Source organism: Populus trichocarpa, chromosome 14, assembly GCF_000002775.5.
Source record: "Populus trichocarpa isolate Nisqually-1 chromosome 14, P.trichocarpa_v4.1, whole genome shotgun sequence".
Classification (NCBI taxonomy): domain Eukaryota; kingdom Viridiplantae; phylum Streptophyta; class Magnoliopsida; order Malpighiales; family Salicaceae; genus Populus; species Populus trichocarpa.
This window is the reverse complement of record NC_037298.2, coordinates 6,424,219-6,440,761: the sequence shown is the minus strand read 5'-3', so window position 1 is coordinate 6,440,761 and position 16,543 is coordinate 6,424,219. Positions and strand designations below refer to the sequence as shown.

General features: G+C 35.6%; 4 protein-coding genes across 4 annotated transcripts; 3 read left to right on the top strand and 1 right to left on the bottom strand.

Annotated features, from left to right (window-relative positions):
- Positions 1–726: 726 nt before the first annotated feature.
- Positions 727–4,991, top strand: LOC7494150 (probable F-box protein At3g61730). The gene is made up of 8 exons (XM_024585436.1): positions 727–980; positions 1,803–2,002; positions 2,100–2,144; positions 3,282–3,446; positions 3,574–3,621; positions 3,879–4,049; positions 4,318–4,425; positions 4,626–4,991. The coding sequence occupies exons 1-8, from the start codon at positions 850–852 to the stop codon at positions 4,706–4,708; spliced, it is 951 nt and encodes a 316-aa protein (XP_024441204.1). The 5' UTR covers positions 727–849; the 3' UTR covers positions 4,709–4,991.
- Positions 4,992–5,192: 201 nt separating this feature from the next.
- Positions 5,193–7,517, top strand: LOC7492776 (putative RING-H2 finger protein ATL21A). The gene is made up of 2 exons (XM_024585435.2): positions 5,193–6,133; positions 6,885–7,517. Exons 1-2 carry the CDS (start codon positions 5,461–5,463, stop codon positions 7,325–7,327), a joined length of 1,116 nt encoding a protein of 371 aa, XP_024441203.1. The 5' UTR covers positions 5,193–5,460; the 3' UTR covers positions 7,328–7,517.
- A 3,573-nt stretch (positions 7,518–11,090) lies between these two features.
- LOC7494149 (uncharacterized) lies at positions 11,091–14,209 on the bottom strand. The gene is made up of 3 exons (XM_006375302.3): positions 13,499–14,209; positions 12,399–12,969; positions 11,091–11,469 (listed from the first exon to the last, which is right to left on the bottom strand). The coding sequence occupies exons 1-3, from the start codon at positions 14,182–14,184 to the stop codon at positions 11,323–11,325; spliced, it is 1,404 nt and encodes a 467-aa protein (XP_006375364.1). The 5' UTR covers positions 14,185–14,209; the 3' UTR covers positions 11,091–11,322.
- A 1,240-nt stretch (positions 14,210–15,449) lies between these two features.
- LOC7492775 (non-specific lipid-transfer protein A) lies at positions 15,450–16,248 on the top strand. Its single transcript, XM_002320825.3, has 2 exons — positions 15,450–15,883; positions 16,001–16,248. The coding sequence occupies exons 1-2, from the start codon at positions 15,516–15,518 to the stop codon at positions 16,014–16,016; spliced, it is 384 nt and encodes a 127-aa protein (XP_002320861.1). The 5' UTR covers positions 15,450–15,515; the 3' UTR covers positions 16,017–16,248.
- Positions 16,249–16,543: the final 295 nt, after the last annotated feature.

The following is a 16,543-nucleotide window of genomic DNA, read 5'->3' as shown; positions in this document are numbered from 1 at the left end:
ATTCATTCAGTATTTTTTTTTCCCATTTGAAAGAGGCCAAATGATGGAACAAAATGAAAAGAAGGGTAAGCTACTAGCTACTAGCTGGAAATGAGGCGTATTTTAATTGAAGTGTGGTGGTGAACCAAATCTAAAGAAATCTGATGATTGCAATTTAGGGTTGGAACGATAACCCCAATAGCTCATTGCCATTCTATAGAATCAATGGCGGTGTCACTGCTGCTATACTGGATGAGAAATGCTTATGGAATGGGTGCTGTCCATGACGGCAGTCAGCATGCAAGTTTACTGGAAATGGAGGATGAAGCCTAACGGATTCTGTATGTCTAGCAAATTACATCGGCTTCTAAGAACCCAGGTGGTGCCCAAAAAATCTAATGCACACGCCCTCGATTGAAATACAAACAAATATACATAAGGTTCTGTTATCGAAATTTCTCTTACAAGAAGAAAGAGGCTCCCCAGCCCATGACATTGACCGAACGTTTTCGAGTAACAACGAAATAAGAAAACATTAATCTTATATATAATTTTTTAATAATATAAAAAATTCAATGATTTTTTTTTGTAAGTGAATTCTGTAAAATAATTATATAAAATTAATTCTACGGAAGAAACCGTAAAAAAAAGAAAGAACAAAGAAAGGTGGTGTTTGCAATCCATGGGCTTAAAATAGACCCACATTTAAATGGGCCAAACTAGTAGGGGCCCATCAGCAAACACTTCAAAGTTCAAATTTATTTTTAAAATGGAAAGAATGGTTGGTTACTCAATTTCAAGTAGTGAGAAGTTCGCGCGTCAACAATAAATAGACCAAACAGTAAGAGCCATTTCTACTAAACCATTTCAATGGAAGAAGAGAGTTCACCGAGAAATATTGAGAAAATGAAAATGAGAAAGCGATTGAGAAGAGAATCTACGATTTGCAGTTGCAAATCTCCTAGTCTACAAAACCAAAACTCTCGTTGCTCTTTCAATTGGTACTCTCTCTCTCTCTCTCTCACTCAGTTCAAATTTCAGCTTCATTTTCGAACACGGATTTGTTTGCTTCCTACTGTATTAACTCTGAGAAATTAGGTCAATGCTAATGAAATCTTGATTTTATTTTTATTTTGAAGTTATTTTTCGAATTTTACTGTGATACTGATTTATAGCCGATTTGAGCTGCGTTTGATTTTTTGAAGCAGCTTTGAAATTTGAGTTTGAAGTAGTAAGTGACTTTGCTTCCTTTTATTTTTTATTTTTATGAAATAATTAAAGTGTAATTATGCTTAAAATCAAGTGTATGATACTGTAAATTTGAGCTACTTCTTGTTTGCTAGATCGCAGAATTTGCTGATTCTGTTTTAAGAACGAAAATCAAAAGTTGTAGAAATTGTAGAATCTGAACTGCATTTTCTTCTTTAAATCGAACTATATTTCTGTTTTACATTGCTTTCTTGGTCTTTCTAAGCTAAGTGCTGTTTATTTGCAATCTTAACCACTGTTTGGCAGCTGAGAAAATGAAAATGAAGATAATGAAAATGAAGTTTGAATTTCGTTTTTCCTTTCTAGTTGTTAAGGAAATAAAAGTCTAACACGTAACTCAAGAATTTGAATATTTTCATTTTCTCAGATTTTGAGATTTGTGTACGAAAATTACAGTTTCAATCATTTGCTGATCACACTTTCTCAGCCGCCAAACAGATCCGGACCGAGTTTGAATTTGTTTTTAGGTTTCGAAATTAAAGACCAGATTTAAGTTTTCGTGAAAAAATATTTATGGCAATCACTTATTTTGTTTTGATCTTCAATTGAGAAAGGTATGAAGTGGATCTATGGACAGAGGTAGCTAAGTTTTTGGACGGGAAGTCTCTGGTGAAGCTGGCTGCGACTTGCCGATGGTTCCACAGCGTCATCATGCATGACAGCGTATGGAAGTTTGCTTGTTTGCGTGATCTTCAAGTCCCAGCCCCATGCCATGTGGCATTCAAGTGGATCAAGCTCTATGGTTCACTAGCTGGTAATTATCAGACCCCTTAGTTGTTGAGCATTTTTTATTTGATTAGAATTATTGAACTATGTGATAACATTTGATTGGTGATGGACTGGTTTTGCAGATGGGAGTCACTCGTACAAGTTCCGTGATAATGAGAAGCACATTGGTAAATTTTCTCTCTCTTTCTTTGGTTGGTCTTTTAGCTGTTCATGGGGGGTATTTCCAATCACTTGTAGGACTGTTTTTTTAAAAGATTAAATAGTCTCTTTGAGCTCAAAATGCGTGGTGAAGATTATGAGCTTTTTGATTTCGAGTTCACTTGACTTTCTTTCCTGTAATGGTTTAAATTTAAAAGCTAATGCTTAGTTCAGTATGAGCTCCTAATTTGTTAGTCAAACAAGGAAGTATACCACTCTTTCGCTTTTTTATCAACTTATGGGCCATTGTAATTCATTGTATGAACTGTTCTATTCAACCCTCTCAGAGTAGTGTGCTTATATTTTGATGAGGCTGCCGAATACTTTCTAAAGATTATGGTATTCTCAAGGATGCAATAAGATGGAAGATGCAAGGGATTGAGACCTGCAAAACAAGTTGTTTTCTAGGTTAGGAGACCGTACAATACTTAAGTTAGCATGAATGATGGAGAAAAATAGTCTTAACAGACTGCGTTGTGTGTATTTGCAAAGCAAAATTTAAAAGATACAAATATAAAGTTATTTTATGAAGAAGAAGATGACTTACTTTGGGTTTAAGGTTGGATGTGTCCATGTAAGGGTAGGATGTTAAATTTACCTAACATCTACAGTTTTAAATAACTTGGGGACAAAGACCCAGAGTGAAAATGACCCTCGGCAAAAGCTATCCTAGTTCTGGATTTGTGCATATGGGTACACTAATCGAATCCTTGTGGATCAACCTCGTTTGGGATTTGGTTTAAAAGCTCCTTATCTAGCGGTGGTGTCTTATCTTGTAGACACTCCGGTCTAATTTGATAATAGTGGAGCAGTGGGCACTTGATATGCCAGAGCTCTATTTGGGCCTTAAGCACCTAGGTGAACTTCAAGATCCATCATAGTTTTAGACTTAGGTTTTATGTGGGCCTAATTTCGAGCATTGGGACATGAGCTCAGAGTATAAACTCCGGCTCATCGTATCTGTTGTCAACTTTGTAATGTACATAATATATTAGAGTTCTTTTTAATAGGGATGCAATTGAATATAAAAAAAGTACATTATAATTGCATCAGTAGACTTATTAAAACCATATTCACGGTATGCTGTTCTTTTATGGGACAATCAGATTGGATGAGGATTGGCGCATTTTTCTTCGACTCCCAAGTAGCACTCTTGTCCGAGAGGCTCAGCCTGCCATTGAAAATAATTAACAAAGACAATGTGGAGAAGGCTCTGGAATCCAGTGGAGCTTGTCTGCTAAGTAACATCAAAAAAGGGATCTGGATAGCAGGTAATTTTAATTCGATTCTTTCACCCTACCAGTGTTCGTTCTGAACACATTTTTGTCAGGAAAGATAGAACAAATTCTGGATGACAAGCCAACTAACTTTACATGACAAAATTGCCGATGTCTCCAGATCTCCAGCTTGTTCGATGCCCTGTTTGTGAACTTGATACATGTGAGGGTGAGTTCAAATTACTTTACTGGCTAGCTACAAGAGTTCCAAATTATGAGTTTCCTTTAAGAATCATTCGGTAAATGTAGCATATTATTTGGTGTAGATGTTCATCTACTCTACTTGAATCACAGGCCTACTGTGCAGAACCATTAACAAAATGACTGAATTTTGGACTAAAAAAGTGCCCTGCAGATAACTGTCTGTTGCATTTATTCACCAAAGAGGGTATTCAATACTTGAAGAAAAAGTGCTCTTCTATACAGGAACAATGCAGACACTAGAAGTAAGGAATATGGAGCTGTTTCTGTGTGACGGATACCAGAATGCGAGCTGGGACTATGAGCTGATTGGATCCTATAAAATCAACAAGTCTGTTGATGCAGCTTCTGGTGGCATTTTTGATCTCAAACACATCAAGGACCGCGCAATGGCTGGTAATACTTCAATTGTAATAAAATGGAAATCTTTCTTGGAGCTTTCCCTTGTCAACACTTGCTATCCATTTGGGTTCTGTTTTTTGTGAAATCTTATCAAGTAGAGGTTAACTGGTGCTTGCATGTTCTCTTGATTTTTAAAATATAGGATTGGCCATACCACTTGTTCTGGCTTCTTATTTGCAATGTGGGTTCCAACTTGAGCATTATCAGCCTAGAGGTTCATGGTTCCTGATATGATGTACATATACTAAATTGGAATTGGCAGGTGTGTTTAATCTCAAGTCATGGGCAGGAAAACCCAGTGATATGCAGCCAAAGGCCATGATCACTTTCCATTCAGTTGCAATCCGCACCAATTTACAAGAAAATCAAGGTGAGGCCTCCCAAGCTGTATATAATTAGAACTTCCATAATCTTGCCCTTGTACATGTTGTTGTCATCCATGACAATCGCAATCACTTCAATTACATCCCTGCGTCTGTTCTTTCTGATTTTGAGGATTCACACAAACAGAACTGCTAATTTCTTGCTATTTCCTTGGGTCTATCGATCCCTGTTTCTCTGGGGAAGCAGGGCTTCTTACAAAGTACTACACGATGAGAGCTGGACCTGAAGGAGAAGTAGTTTCAATTAGAATCTCTCAGCAGCTTGCTTAGTCCAGTTCCAGTCACGCATATCTTATACGCCAAAATCTTGCATTCTTCTCCACAGCAACAGCAATGCATTTTAAATGCTGTCATTCAAATACATAGTTGACCAAGCGAAATGGATTTGGTGTAGATTCGTTGGTTTTTCATTTACACTCGGTTGCTGCTTCAACGGGACAATCTACTAGATAACGGCCTTTCGGCTGCCTTGTAATCTTGATTGTTAATATTCTGAAGTTTTGCAATGACCGAATGTTCATAAAAGTAAAATAAAAAAATAAAAAAATCTATATATTTGGGCGGAACGCTCAGGTTACAAGCTAAATTCAACTTTAATTTATACACGCATGTAAAGTCAACGCATAAAACTCCCTTTCATTTTCTGACCACCCAGTGTTAGTTAGTTAAGCGGTGGATGGGTTTGTAAGCCTAATTCAGAAAGGCACGTCTTAATGTTTTTCCTAAACAGTTTCAACTCTTGACTTAATTAAGAGACGATGGATGGGGTGCGCATAGCCCCATACGGTCAAGATTTTTATATGGAAACTAAAGGCTCCTTCGTTAACACTGGCCATAAACAGTTGACTTATAGGCTAAAGCTAGAGTATATACTTGAAAATTGCCCTCACGCATGCCTGTGCTCCTTGTTATGAAGATTGACTTTAGAAATGTTTATTTTAGTGTCGACTTGAATGAAGAAAAATCCTAGTATAGTATTATAAGAAGGCCTACCTTTTCTTGAATCAGGTGCTTTCAACACCATGGGCATCTTAGAAGTTCTCTTTCTGATCAAGCTCCTTCGTTTTATGAATGCAGCGGCAGATTGCTCGATCTCCGCGTGCGGCATCGACGACGTCCCCGTTAGATTCCCTTTCCGACTACAAGGAAATCAACCCCGAAACTGTGGTTACCCTGGTTTCGATCTAAGTTGCAATAATCGGAGGACGACAGTTCTAAAACTTCCTCATTCTGGGGACTTTCTCGTGCGTGACATCGATTATCGCACTCAACAGATACAGCTTTACGACAAGGATAATTGCCTTCCTAAACGCCTTCTACAGCTCAATCTCTCAGGTTCTCCTTTCGCTGCTGTTTTTCATCAGAACTACACCTTTCTAAGCTGTCCGACTCAGTTCGTAATGTCTCGCTTCCCTATCATCGATTGCCTTAGCAACTCAACAATTTCAGTTTTAGCCACCTCTTCCACCTTCCTCGTGACATTATTGTCCTCATTATGTGATGTTATCAGTACACTGCTAATTCCAGCTTCATGGCCAGTTCAACACTATGAAGGGTTCTCATCTAAGCTCAGCGAGGATCTTCTATTAACTTGGTTTTCTCCTGATTGTCACCAATGCGAAACACATGGCGGCACGTGTGGTTTCCATGGAAATGCTAGTCAAGAAATTCTTTGCTCTAACAATTCTCATAGAGGTAATATTTCTTCTCTTTTTCTTTTTTTTTTCTATTTGTCATCTTCATCACCATCTTTACTTGTAAATTAGAAAAAGAAAAGGGGGGAAAGGAGCTCATAGAAACTGTCTGACTGGATCAAAATATTATTTGGGTAGCTAATGGTAATTGAGGAACAAAAGATATCAGGAATTCTTAATTTGGTATGGGTCGGTGGACTTTGTAAAGTAATGCATGACATAGGAATCGTGTAGTAGAGGGGTAGAGGAATTGACTTGACTAGATAATTAAATATTAAACTAGCATCATTAGCTAAGCTATAAAAAATATGAAGAAGAATATGTCAGGTGGGATAATCATTTCCAGTTATAATATGGTTCTCACCCACCTTGGCATCATTCAGTTTTCCAAGTATTACCATTCGCAGCAGCCAAAAGTCGAATTCTAAATGAACTTGTTTCAGCTCTTCAGTCCCCATCATTTCTAATTCACCAACCTATGTTCAGTCAAACAGGCCACGATAATGTATCATCACTATAAACCTTCCATTCAGTTTCCCCTTTTGCTTTTATTGGTAGAAGGTACGACGACCAGACCTGGTTCAACAGACATATTTGTTGTTTGGTGATTTCCGGCCAGTCATTTGAGGATAGTAACGTATGCCAGGAAAGTTATTTTACTGGACATAACGAGACTCTAGGATCGTCAAAAAAAAATTCTAAATTGAGAACATCAATGATCTGGATCAAATATTGACAGCATGTCGTTTCAGGCAATAGTCGCCAAGTTGGGATCCTTTTCGTGTCGATTGGAATACCCGTTCTTGTATGTGCATGTGGGATGGCTATTTCTGCATACCTTATGATCTGGCATGCTCGACGCAATGCGGTATCTAACACGCAGAGGAACACCGCAACAGCAACAGTATCACCGCGACCTACCATCCTGGTGATGGGTCTTGATGAGTCCACCATTGAATCATTTGACAAGCTGGTCCTTGGGGAAAGTAAGCGGCTACCTGGTCCCAATGGTAGCACCTGTGCTATATGCTTATCGGAATATAACAGCAAAGAAACACTGAGAATGATACCAGAATGCAAGCACTGCTTCCATGCAGACTGCGTTGATGAATGGCTACGGATGAACGGTACCTGTCCAGTTTGCCGGAAATCACCATCCCCTGCTCATGTTACATCATCAAACATTTCACATTAAGACATTTCCGGCAGTTTTGCTCGTAGGATCCCCCACCACCAGCACATACACACCGGCACATACACTGCTTCTTGTTAATTTGTACATATTGGTTTTTCAACACTGTTTCTTATTTGCATAGGAGAAGTTAAATGCTTGACAAACGACATGAGGATTGGTTTTTCAACAGAATTTCGATGACTTGAATCCATTATCCTTATACTTTACTAAACCTGCAGCCAAAAATGTAGATGGATGGGGCTTTGGTTAATAAAACCACATTGCTCTTGGTGCCCAACAGCGTCTGTTATTTCTTTTTAGCTAATTTCACCAAAGCTACCCTACAAGAGCGAGGTATCTGCATAAACTATATAATGTCAGCGGAAAAATGTTCTTTAATTGTGTATGATTCCTGGCAGACCTTGACTGGAAAATGTCCTATCCACCCACCATGATTATATCCTGAACACTGTTGATTGAAGGTCTGTCCTGCTGTACAAGATTGACGATTCGGCATAGGCTCCCCATGTCTCCTCCTAAAAGAAGTTGCAAAGAAACCAAAACCCGGTGTTAAACCAGATAAGATAGTTAGAGTGACAAAAGGAAACCCTTTCAGGTCCATCTTTATTATAGCATCACCGTCTGCATAGCTTTCGCTTTTCTCCACCACATGAGAAAAATTCTCCAAGACAAGAAAATTTCATGTCGATCTAGGCTTGCTAAAATACTCGTAGTTGCTCAATTAAAATCAAATTTTAAAATTGAGAATCTAGTTTTACTTGAGCACCACAATTCAAACTCTGTAGGAATTTCGGCATGACTCACCAAGGAACCATTCTGGCCATGCCACAAAAATAGAAATCCAACAGAACTCATGATTGACAGAAAGTAAAAATTGATTTGACATTTGATGATTGCTTAAGAGGAATGAAAGGAGTTGAGGAATATATTTACAAGGAAGTAGGTGATCGGGGATTTTGGACCGCTGATCATGGAAGGTAGAGCTAGTTGTGTTTCAATGACAAATTGATTAAGGCCATTTTTAAGTATTGTTGTGCTGTTTGATGCTGTGCTATTTACAAATATTTAAAATAGGTAAAGAATTAAATCTCTTAGCGAAATTACTGTACACATACAGAAATTACCATTAATTAGAACATTATAATAATGGATTTTTCCTTCCATTATAAAACCTTTAAACGTACTATTGAGGCAGTATGATTTTTTTTCTTAAATTTATTGGTCATTATCAAATTAATTGGTGCCTACAATTTTTTTTATTATCGTTTTGTTTTATTATAATCAAGTTGATTAGAGACAAATTAATAATTTAATAAATAAAAATATAATTTTAAAAAAGTAATTAATGTGTGTGTTGCATACATCAGTGCAAAGACTGCTTCCGCTATTTAGGCAGAGTGTGTGTGGTATTACAAAGGCCAAACGATGACCTTCGAGGCAATGTCCGAATTATCTTCATGGTCCCTCCATCCCTAAGCAGTGGGGATAGCCAACGGACCTTCGGTTTGGTGCCAACAACCTTTTTTTTTTACTCTTTTCTTTCTTCTCCTAGATTTTCACGTTTAGCTCTTTAAATTTTCAAATCAACCCTTCAATTTATTTTTCCTTCATATTTCATCCTTATTTTTTTTTATTTGTTTTATTTGAATTAATATATAGAATTGAATTTTTTTTTCAATTTCATTCTCCAGATTTTTTCATCTGTCAGATTTGATTCATGTTCTTTTGATTGTTATTTGTTTTAATTGAGATAGATTTTAGAATTTACTTTTTTTTACGATTTCATCCTCCATCAGCTTTTTTTTTACCATCATATTTGATCATCATTCTTTTGATTGCTATTTGTTTTTACTTTGATAAATTTTTTAAATTAATATATTTTTTTCGATTTCATCTTCCATTTTTTTTCATTTATCAGATTGATTCATATTCTTTAGATTGCTATTTATTTTTATTTCAAATAGTTTATAGAATTGACTTTTTTTTATGATTTCATCCTTCAGATTTTTTTTACTATCATATTTGATCACCATTTTTTTGATTGCTATTTTTTTTTTACTTTGATAAATTTTTTAAATTGATATCTTTTTCCCGATTTCATCCTCCATTTTTTTTTCATCTGTCAAATTTGATTCATATTCTTTTTATTGCTATTTGTTTTATTTGAGATAGTTTTTAGAATTAACTTTTTTTTTTTTTACGATTTCATCCACCTTCAATTTTTTTTTACTATCATATTTGATCATCGTTCTTTTGATTGCTATTTTTTTTATTTTAATAATTTTTTTGAATTGATATGTTTTTTTCGATTTTATCTTTCAATATTAAATTAGTTGAGAATTAAACTTCTTGATTGAACTCAGGTTTAGAATTTCATAGCTTGTGAGTTTGGAAAATTGACTTAGGTTTAGAAGATTCGCTCGGGTTTGCTCTTTATTTTTTCTTTTTTTAAGCTTATGTTTTTTTTCTATTTCATCCTTCAACATTTATTAATTGAAGATTGAGCTCCATTATTTTTTATTTGCTTTTATAGGATTTCTCATTGGTTTTGAAAATGACTCGGGTTATCTCGAATCTTTTTATTAGTCTTTCTTTGTTAAATTTAACTTTTTTAAAAGAATATTTTTTAGTTAAATAAAATTAATTTATTAAATATAAGTATGAGATGCTCACTTTATTACATTTTGTTTGGTTTGCTTTTAGGGCCTGTTTGTTTCTGCGTTTCAAAAGCGCTTTTGACAAAATTAAAATTTTTTTTATTAACTTGAAATTAATATGTTTTTAGTGTTTTCAAATTATTTTGATGTGCTGATGTCAAAAATAATTTTTAAAAAATAAAAAAACATCATTGGCATGCATTTTGGCACGAAAAGCTATTTGAAAAGCAACCGCAACCACACTGCCAAACAAACCCTTAGGGTCATAACTCTCACGGCGTGTGCATCCTTTTTTAGTGTCATCTTATAGCCTTTCGCGATAACGATAGAACCATCTTGGTGAGCTCTTTTTGATGGGCATGTGATGTCCATGACAAAGCAATGGTAAACCTTCAACGAACTTTTCTTTTTCTCCTTCCAAGTATTTATTGACAACTCATTTTTTATAGTTAATTATCGCTAAAAATATTTTTTCTTTATTTATTGTTAATATTTTTTTATCATATTATTAAATTATACAAGTTTATTGAACTTGCTTTATTTAATAACCCAAATCTCGTATCTTTTTTATTTTTTTAAAAATGCTAACATCACCTAAATATTATTTTTCATTGTTAATTTTTTTCAGTATATTTAATATAATTTTAAAATTTATTAAATTCAATCAAGTTAATAATCTAAGTCATGAGGTTTTTTTTCTTTTTTAAAACGCTTGTATTGCCTTAAATCTTTTTTTTTTTTACATTGAAAAAAAATTAGATCAACTCATGCGTGCCACCCATCTGATCTGATCTTTGACTAATTTTTATTATTATGTATGATAGCATATTACAAATATCTTAATAAAAATATTTTATTTATATTGAAGTGATTTATAAACTTTTTATAACTCTATGATAGCCTACTGAGTCCAATTATCATCCAGGGCCCTACGGAGCATCCAAACCTCGATTCAGCTAGCGGTCGGCCACCAGTAATAAGAACCCATGAAATTGACAAAGACGGACAAAAGATGCCGGTGATAAATTATTTTCTCAAAAGGTCCCCCTAGAGTTCAGGACAGTAATAAGCAAACCTCAAAATTATGGTAACTCTATCATGCAGGGTTAAAATTCAACTTCGGGATTCCATAGAAATTAGAATATGCTAAAAAGCAATTACAGCATGCAATTAGAATATAAATATTCGTTATTCTTCAACATGCAAGCTCAAGAATTTAGCTAGTGGCTACAAGTAATAAATAAAACTAGTAAAATGTACGGAACTCAAAACTATACATTTGAAAGGCACGAATTCCTCTACCATACTACCGAATCAGATGAATCATCGCGAGAAGACTCATTTCTTAGCAAGTAGTTTTTTGGGAAGCTTCTCCAATGGAGTAGATTTCAAGAGGAAAAGCCTTGCAGCACGCTCTTGTAATGTACCCCCACACTTAAGCCCGCGGACCTGCAGTTCAGTCTTCAACCTTTCCATGCCAAGTACCTATTAAAGTAAAAGAGGAAGATGGCCAAAGAGAGCGTTAAGTAGTTGTAGATATTGAGCTTAATTAACTACACAAGCATTAGAATACTGACAACAACGCAACACAGACATCCCATTTTATACCATAAATTCATGTTTGCAAAGTATTGAGTCTATAATTGTATTAACAATAGAGCCATTGATTGCAAAACTCTTTAGCCTATTATTTATTTAACTTTTTTTTTATGCTTTTCAATGGTTGCTGGAAGAAACAGAAATACAGCTCAAGTTACATATCTCCAACTACCTCTCTAATTAAAGCAGTGACAAATCTTATTGAAAACTTCTATTAGTTGTTTGATCAGGAAAACCATCCAGATCCATAAATTCAAATTTGGAACACCCACCCTGTCCCAGCAGTTGCAAGAGCCATGCGTAAACATAGGTATTCTACTAAGGCAGATTGAAAAATTTAAAGTTGACCAAGCAGCTGACCTCTATACCAACCTTCCACTATTTTGCTAACATTGCTACAAATACAATAGTGATGAATTGGGGACAAATAAAGTTCAAAGGGCAGTGAAGAGGTCACAATTCCATTCACACCCATCCTATCATGGGACAACGGGTTTCTGGACTGATGTCAGAGACTACCGACATAGCATTGCTGCAATATCCACTACATTTGTCTACTCAACTACACTCAATAAAGCTTCATTCCCTATTGATACTGAATGTATGAATCCTTCTCCATCCAAGAACATTTAAGATCACATCTTTATGTATTGCCTCTTAACCACATAATGTTTTTTTTATAGGTCAAAACTTTGTTATAAAGAAGGGCGGATGTATAATATAGCAATTAGACAAGTAAATCAAGTCAATGTGATGACCAGGAAAAGCTCATACTACACATATAAAGGAAGAAACACCGGACTTCACAAACATACCTCCAACTCTGATGATGAATTGAATTCATCAAAATTTAGTGGCTTCTCCGAATCACCATTGCCTACATTAACTATCTCATTAGACACAGGTTTGGATTTAGAGAAACCATTGGGTTCAGCAATAACTGGTCTGCTTTCAATAATTCCCCCCTTTCCAGAATCTGAAGCATTTGGACATTGAGAATTAGGTCCAACATTCTCCTGCTTTTCAGCCTCAAGTGCTTCAGTTTCAAAAACCTCTTCAGTCTTCGCTACTGTTTCCTCAAGAATCTGTGCTTCAACCACTTCATCCTCTTTTTTCAGAGCAATTTCTCCACAGGGATTAGATATCAAGCTTTGTTCTGCAGAAGCCTCCTTTTCTTCTTCAGAGCTACTGGCACAAGAAGCACCGCCAGAACATTCACCATCTTGATTTCCAGTAACCGAATCTTGACTCCCCTCGGCTTTGTTATTTGAATCTGAATGATTCCCATTATTTAAAACAACAGATTTCTCATTTTCCTCGTCACTGTCATCATCACTACTATCTTCATCCATTCCTTCACTTTCACCCAATTTTCTCTTCCCCGTCCTTGCAACAACAAAAAATTTCAATCATAAGAAATTCAAAGCACACATCACATGAAAGAGAGGAAAGATACAGAATATGACTAGGAAAATCATGTAAAATAGTGTACGAAAGTCAAGACAATCTCAAGAAAACATGTTTCATTTTCATTCTGATGCACCGAAACAACACTAGCCATACACATCTATGCACTTTTCACAACTCACTCCTTTCCTCCCGAGCATCTCAATAACATAAACACTGAGATTACTAAATCGGAATCCTAAACCCTCCCCGGAATCTTCAAACTTGTGGAAAATATCCAATTTCGTGAGCACATAAAATATACAAATTTTAAACTCCCTGATCTCTTTAATATTCATTTTCATACACCCCGATAAGTCTTTAAAACAACTACAGTTTCCCTGTAACCTCTTTTCCAATTTTTCAAAACTAAACTATTCATAATCCAACAAAAAAAAAATAGAAAAAGAAAAATCAAAGCCAATTAAATCAAGAAATTACATTGATAAACACAAACAAGAACACTCACCAAATCTTTAATTTCTTGGCTTCCATACCTTCCACAACTCCCTTCCCCTTCCTCTTCCTAAACCCATTCCCCTTCCCATTCCCAAACACCTCTTTCATAGCCTCCTCAACTACTGCAGCACATTTCGCCGACTCCTCTCTATACCTAGCCACGTACTTCTCCGCCTCACCATCTCCAGCCCCCTTTTTCCCTTTCTTCGCCTTCTTCTTAATAAACTCCTCCGCCATCTTCTCCAACCTCCTATCCTCTTCCTCCGCTTTCCACTCCTCCAACTTCTTCTCCGCATTCACGTGCCTCAGTCTCCTTCCACTCATATCCCGACACGCGTCAAAATTATTCGTCTTCTTTTGACCAGCTTTTGTGGCGGCCCCGCGAAGGAGAGACCCGAACCCGCCTTTGCCACCGAGGAGACGGAGGAGGAGATAGACCGTGGATTCGGGGATTGTGATGATAGCGTCGTCGTTTAATTGGACTCCTCTGCATATCAAACGTTGATAATGAATAGGGATTTTAGTGATTTCGAAGATTTTTTGCTTGATTGAGTGGGTTGTACATGAGTCTGGGGTTTCGAAATTTAGGATTGTTGTTTTTCCGTCTAGAAGCTTCGCGAAGATCTGGAAGGGCATAGGATCGCTGTGATCTTCCATGGCTGCTGGTTTTGGAGAAGGATGATACATGATGGACATGAAGTTAATCAAAATTATTATGGATAAAGCGGATTTGTGGTTTAAATACAAAGGAAAGGCCCTGGTTCTTTTGCCTAGTCGTGTCGGTTTTGGTGAGTGGGCTTTTAAGTTTTGGGGTTGGTGCTTGGGCTTACAGTTTCAATTAAAATATAAAATTTCTTTACTATTTATATCTTTTTATTTATTTTAAATAACTCGTAAACAAATAATTAATAAAATATTACTAGTTTTTTTTTATAAATATTATAAAAAAATTCATTTAAAAAAAATTATATATTTTTAATTATTTTTTTGTTTCTCTTTTTTTTATATATTTATTCCTTTTATTTATTTAGAAAGTATTTTAGTTATTACACTAGTATCGTAAAATATTTCTATTGCATATATAAAACGTTTATATTTTTTAACAATTTAGAATTTAATTTGATTTTTTAATATTTATTGACATAATTTAATATTTTTGTATCTAATGCTCATAAAAGTATGACTAATCACAAAATTGAGATTTAAGGATTGACATCACTGTAAATGAAAATCTAGAGGTCCCAACTAGTATAAAATTCAAAGTAGTGGGGCTGAAGGAAGCTTTAAACCATGACTAATTTGTTACGGAATTTTTTCTCAACCCACTGTTAATTAGTTTATGTATAACACATAACATGTTATGGGTTTTTAAGAAAACTTCATCTTAACCATCTAATAAGTAGTTCGGTGATAAAAGTTTAGAATTAAAATGTTTGTTTTTTCTGTAGTTACTAATATGATGGCTACTAAAAGTTTATATGATTATTAATTTAAAAACTCATGAGATTAGTCGAGATACATACAAACTAGAAACAACCATATTAAAAAAAAAAGTTGGAAATATAACAAATTTAATTACACTATAACAAATTTAATTACAATGAATTTTCCATCTCACAACACTGCCTTTAGTGATTAAATGAAAGACAAAGCAGACAAACCACCCTGATTTTGTTTTCTAAAACATTGAATAGAAAATCAAAGGAAATATATTATTACCTACCATCAGTAATTTTGTGGAAATGGATGCGTAATCTGTTTAGCGGCACAAAATTATCACAAGTAATGCATGTAGTGCATCTGCCCTTTAAAACTCTACCAAAGAAGTTGTTTGTCCTAGTCCGTCAAGGAAGCAAGAAGTCACGAGTCTGTCATGGCCTCTAGAGAACCTGGGCTGAACAAAACATCAATTAATCCCACAAGCTTGCTAGCATCTATATATAACTCCCATACTGGCAGCTAGCATGAATCATAACCAGCCTTGTGATTGAAGAAACTGAACCACTTCATTTGTTTCTGAGCTAGGTATGTTGAAAGCAGCAGCAATGAGCACTCATCTATTTGCATTGCTAGCAGTAATTCTTCTGTTACTTTCAAGACCAACCATGCCTTCTCCTGATGATAAGGTTTCCTGCGCGACAATTGTGTCGAAGTTAACCTCATGCATCAATTATATCAGTGACAAATCAAAAGATCCGTCAAAGACTTGCTGTGCTGGGGTCAAGGAAATTAGTGGTTTTGTTAAAAGCAAATCAGATAGGAAGGATGCATGCGAGTGTCTTAAGAACACACTAAGCAAGATTAAATACGATCCCTCTCGCATCCCTACACTTCCCAAGAATTGTGGGGTGTCCCTTGTTCTTCCTCCTATTTCCAGCAGCACTGACTGCTCCACGTATGAATCTTTCTATCTCTTAGTCAATTCTTTCCTCCCTGTCACGTACGTACTCATCATCAGAGCATGAAATATAGTATACTGATCAGTTTTCTTCTTCTTCTTTTTTCTGTGCAGTGCGTTTGGCTATTAATGCAGCAGGCTATATATGCTGAACTGGTGGAGCAAATCATGTTGCGGCAAGAATTCTAGTACGTTATGTAAAAGAAACGAGAATAAAACACTGCAGCACTATAAAAGAAGTTGATGCCATTTTCTCTTTGTTGCTAATTAATGTCAGTTTCATACTTGTATCCAATAATAATTGATAAGATCATCCACAGTGTTATTTATAATGGTATATACTTGCACCTTTTCTGTTTCAAGGCAGTAGTTTTACTCCCAAAATATACAGGCCGAAGCTGTGGTGCATCTAAAATAAAAGCATTTGGGGAACATTTTGAATCCATGACTTTGTCGACTTTACATATACCAAAGAATTTAGTGCAGCCCATCCGTATATGAATCATACCACGAATTTCCTTCTCAAAATAAGGAAACAGAGAATACGCACATTGAATTTGTCTTGTCCCCTGTGATCATTGACAAGAAAATGAGCCTTTTTGTCTGAAAATGTAACGTGCTTGTTCAGCACATCCTTTTTTACCAGGTAGAAATTGT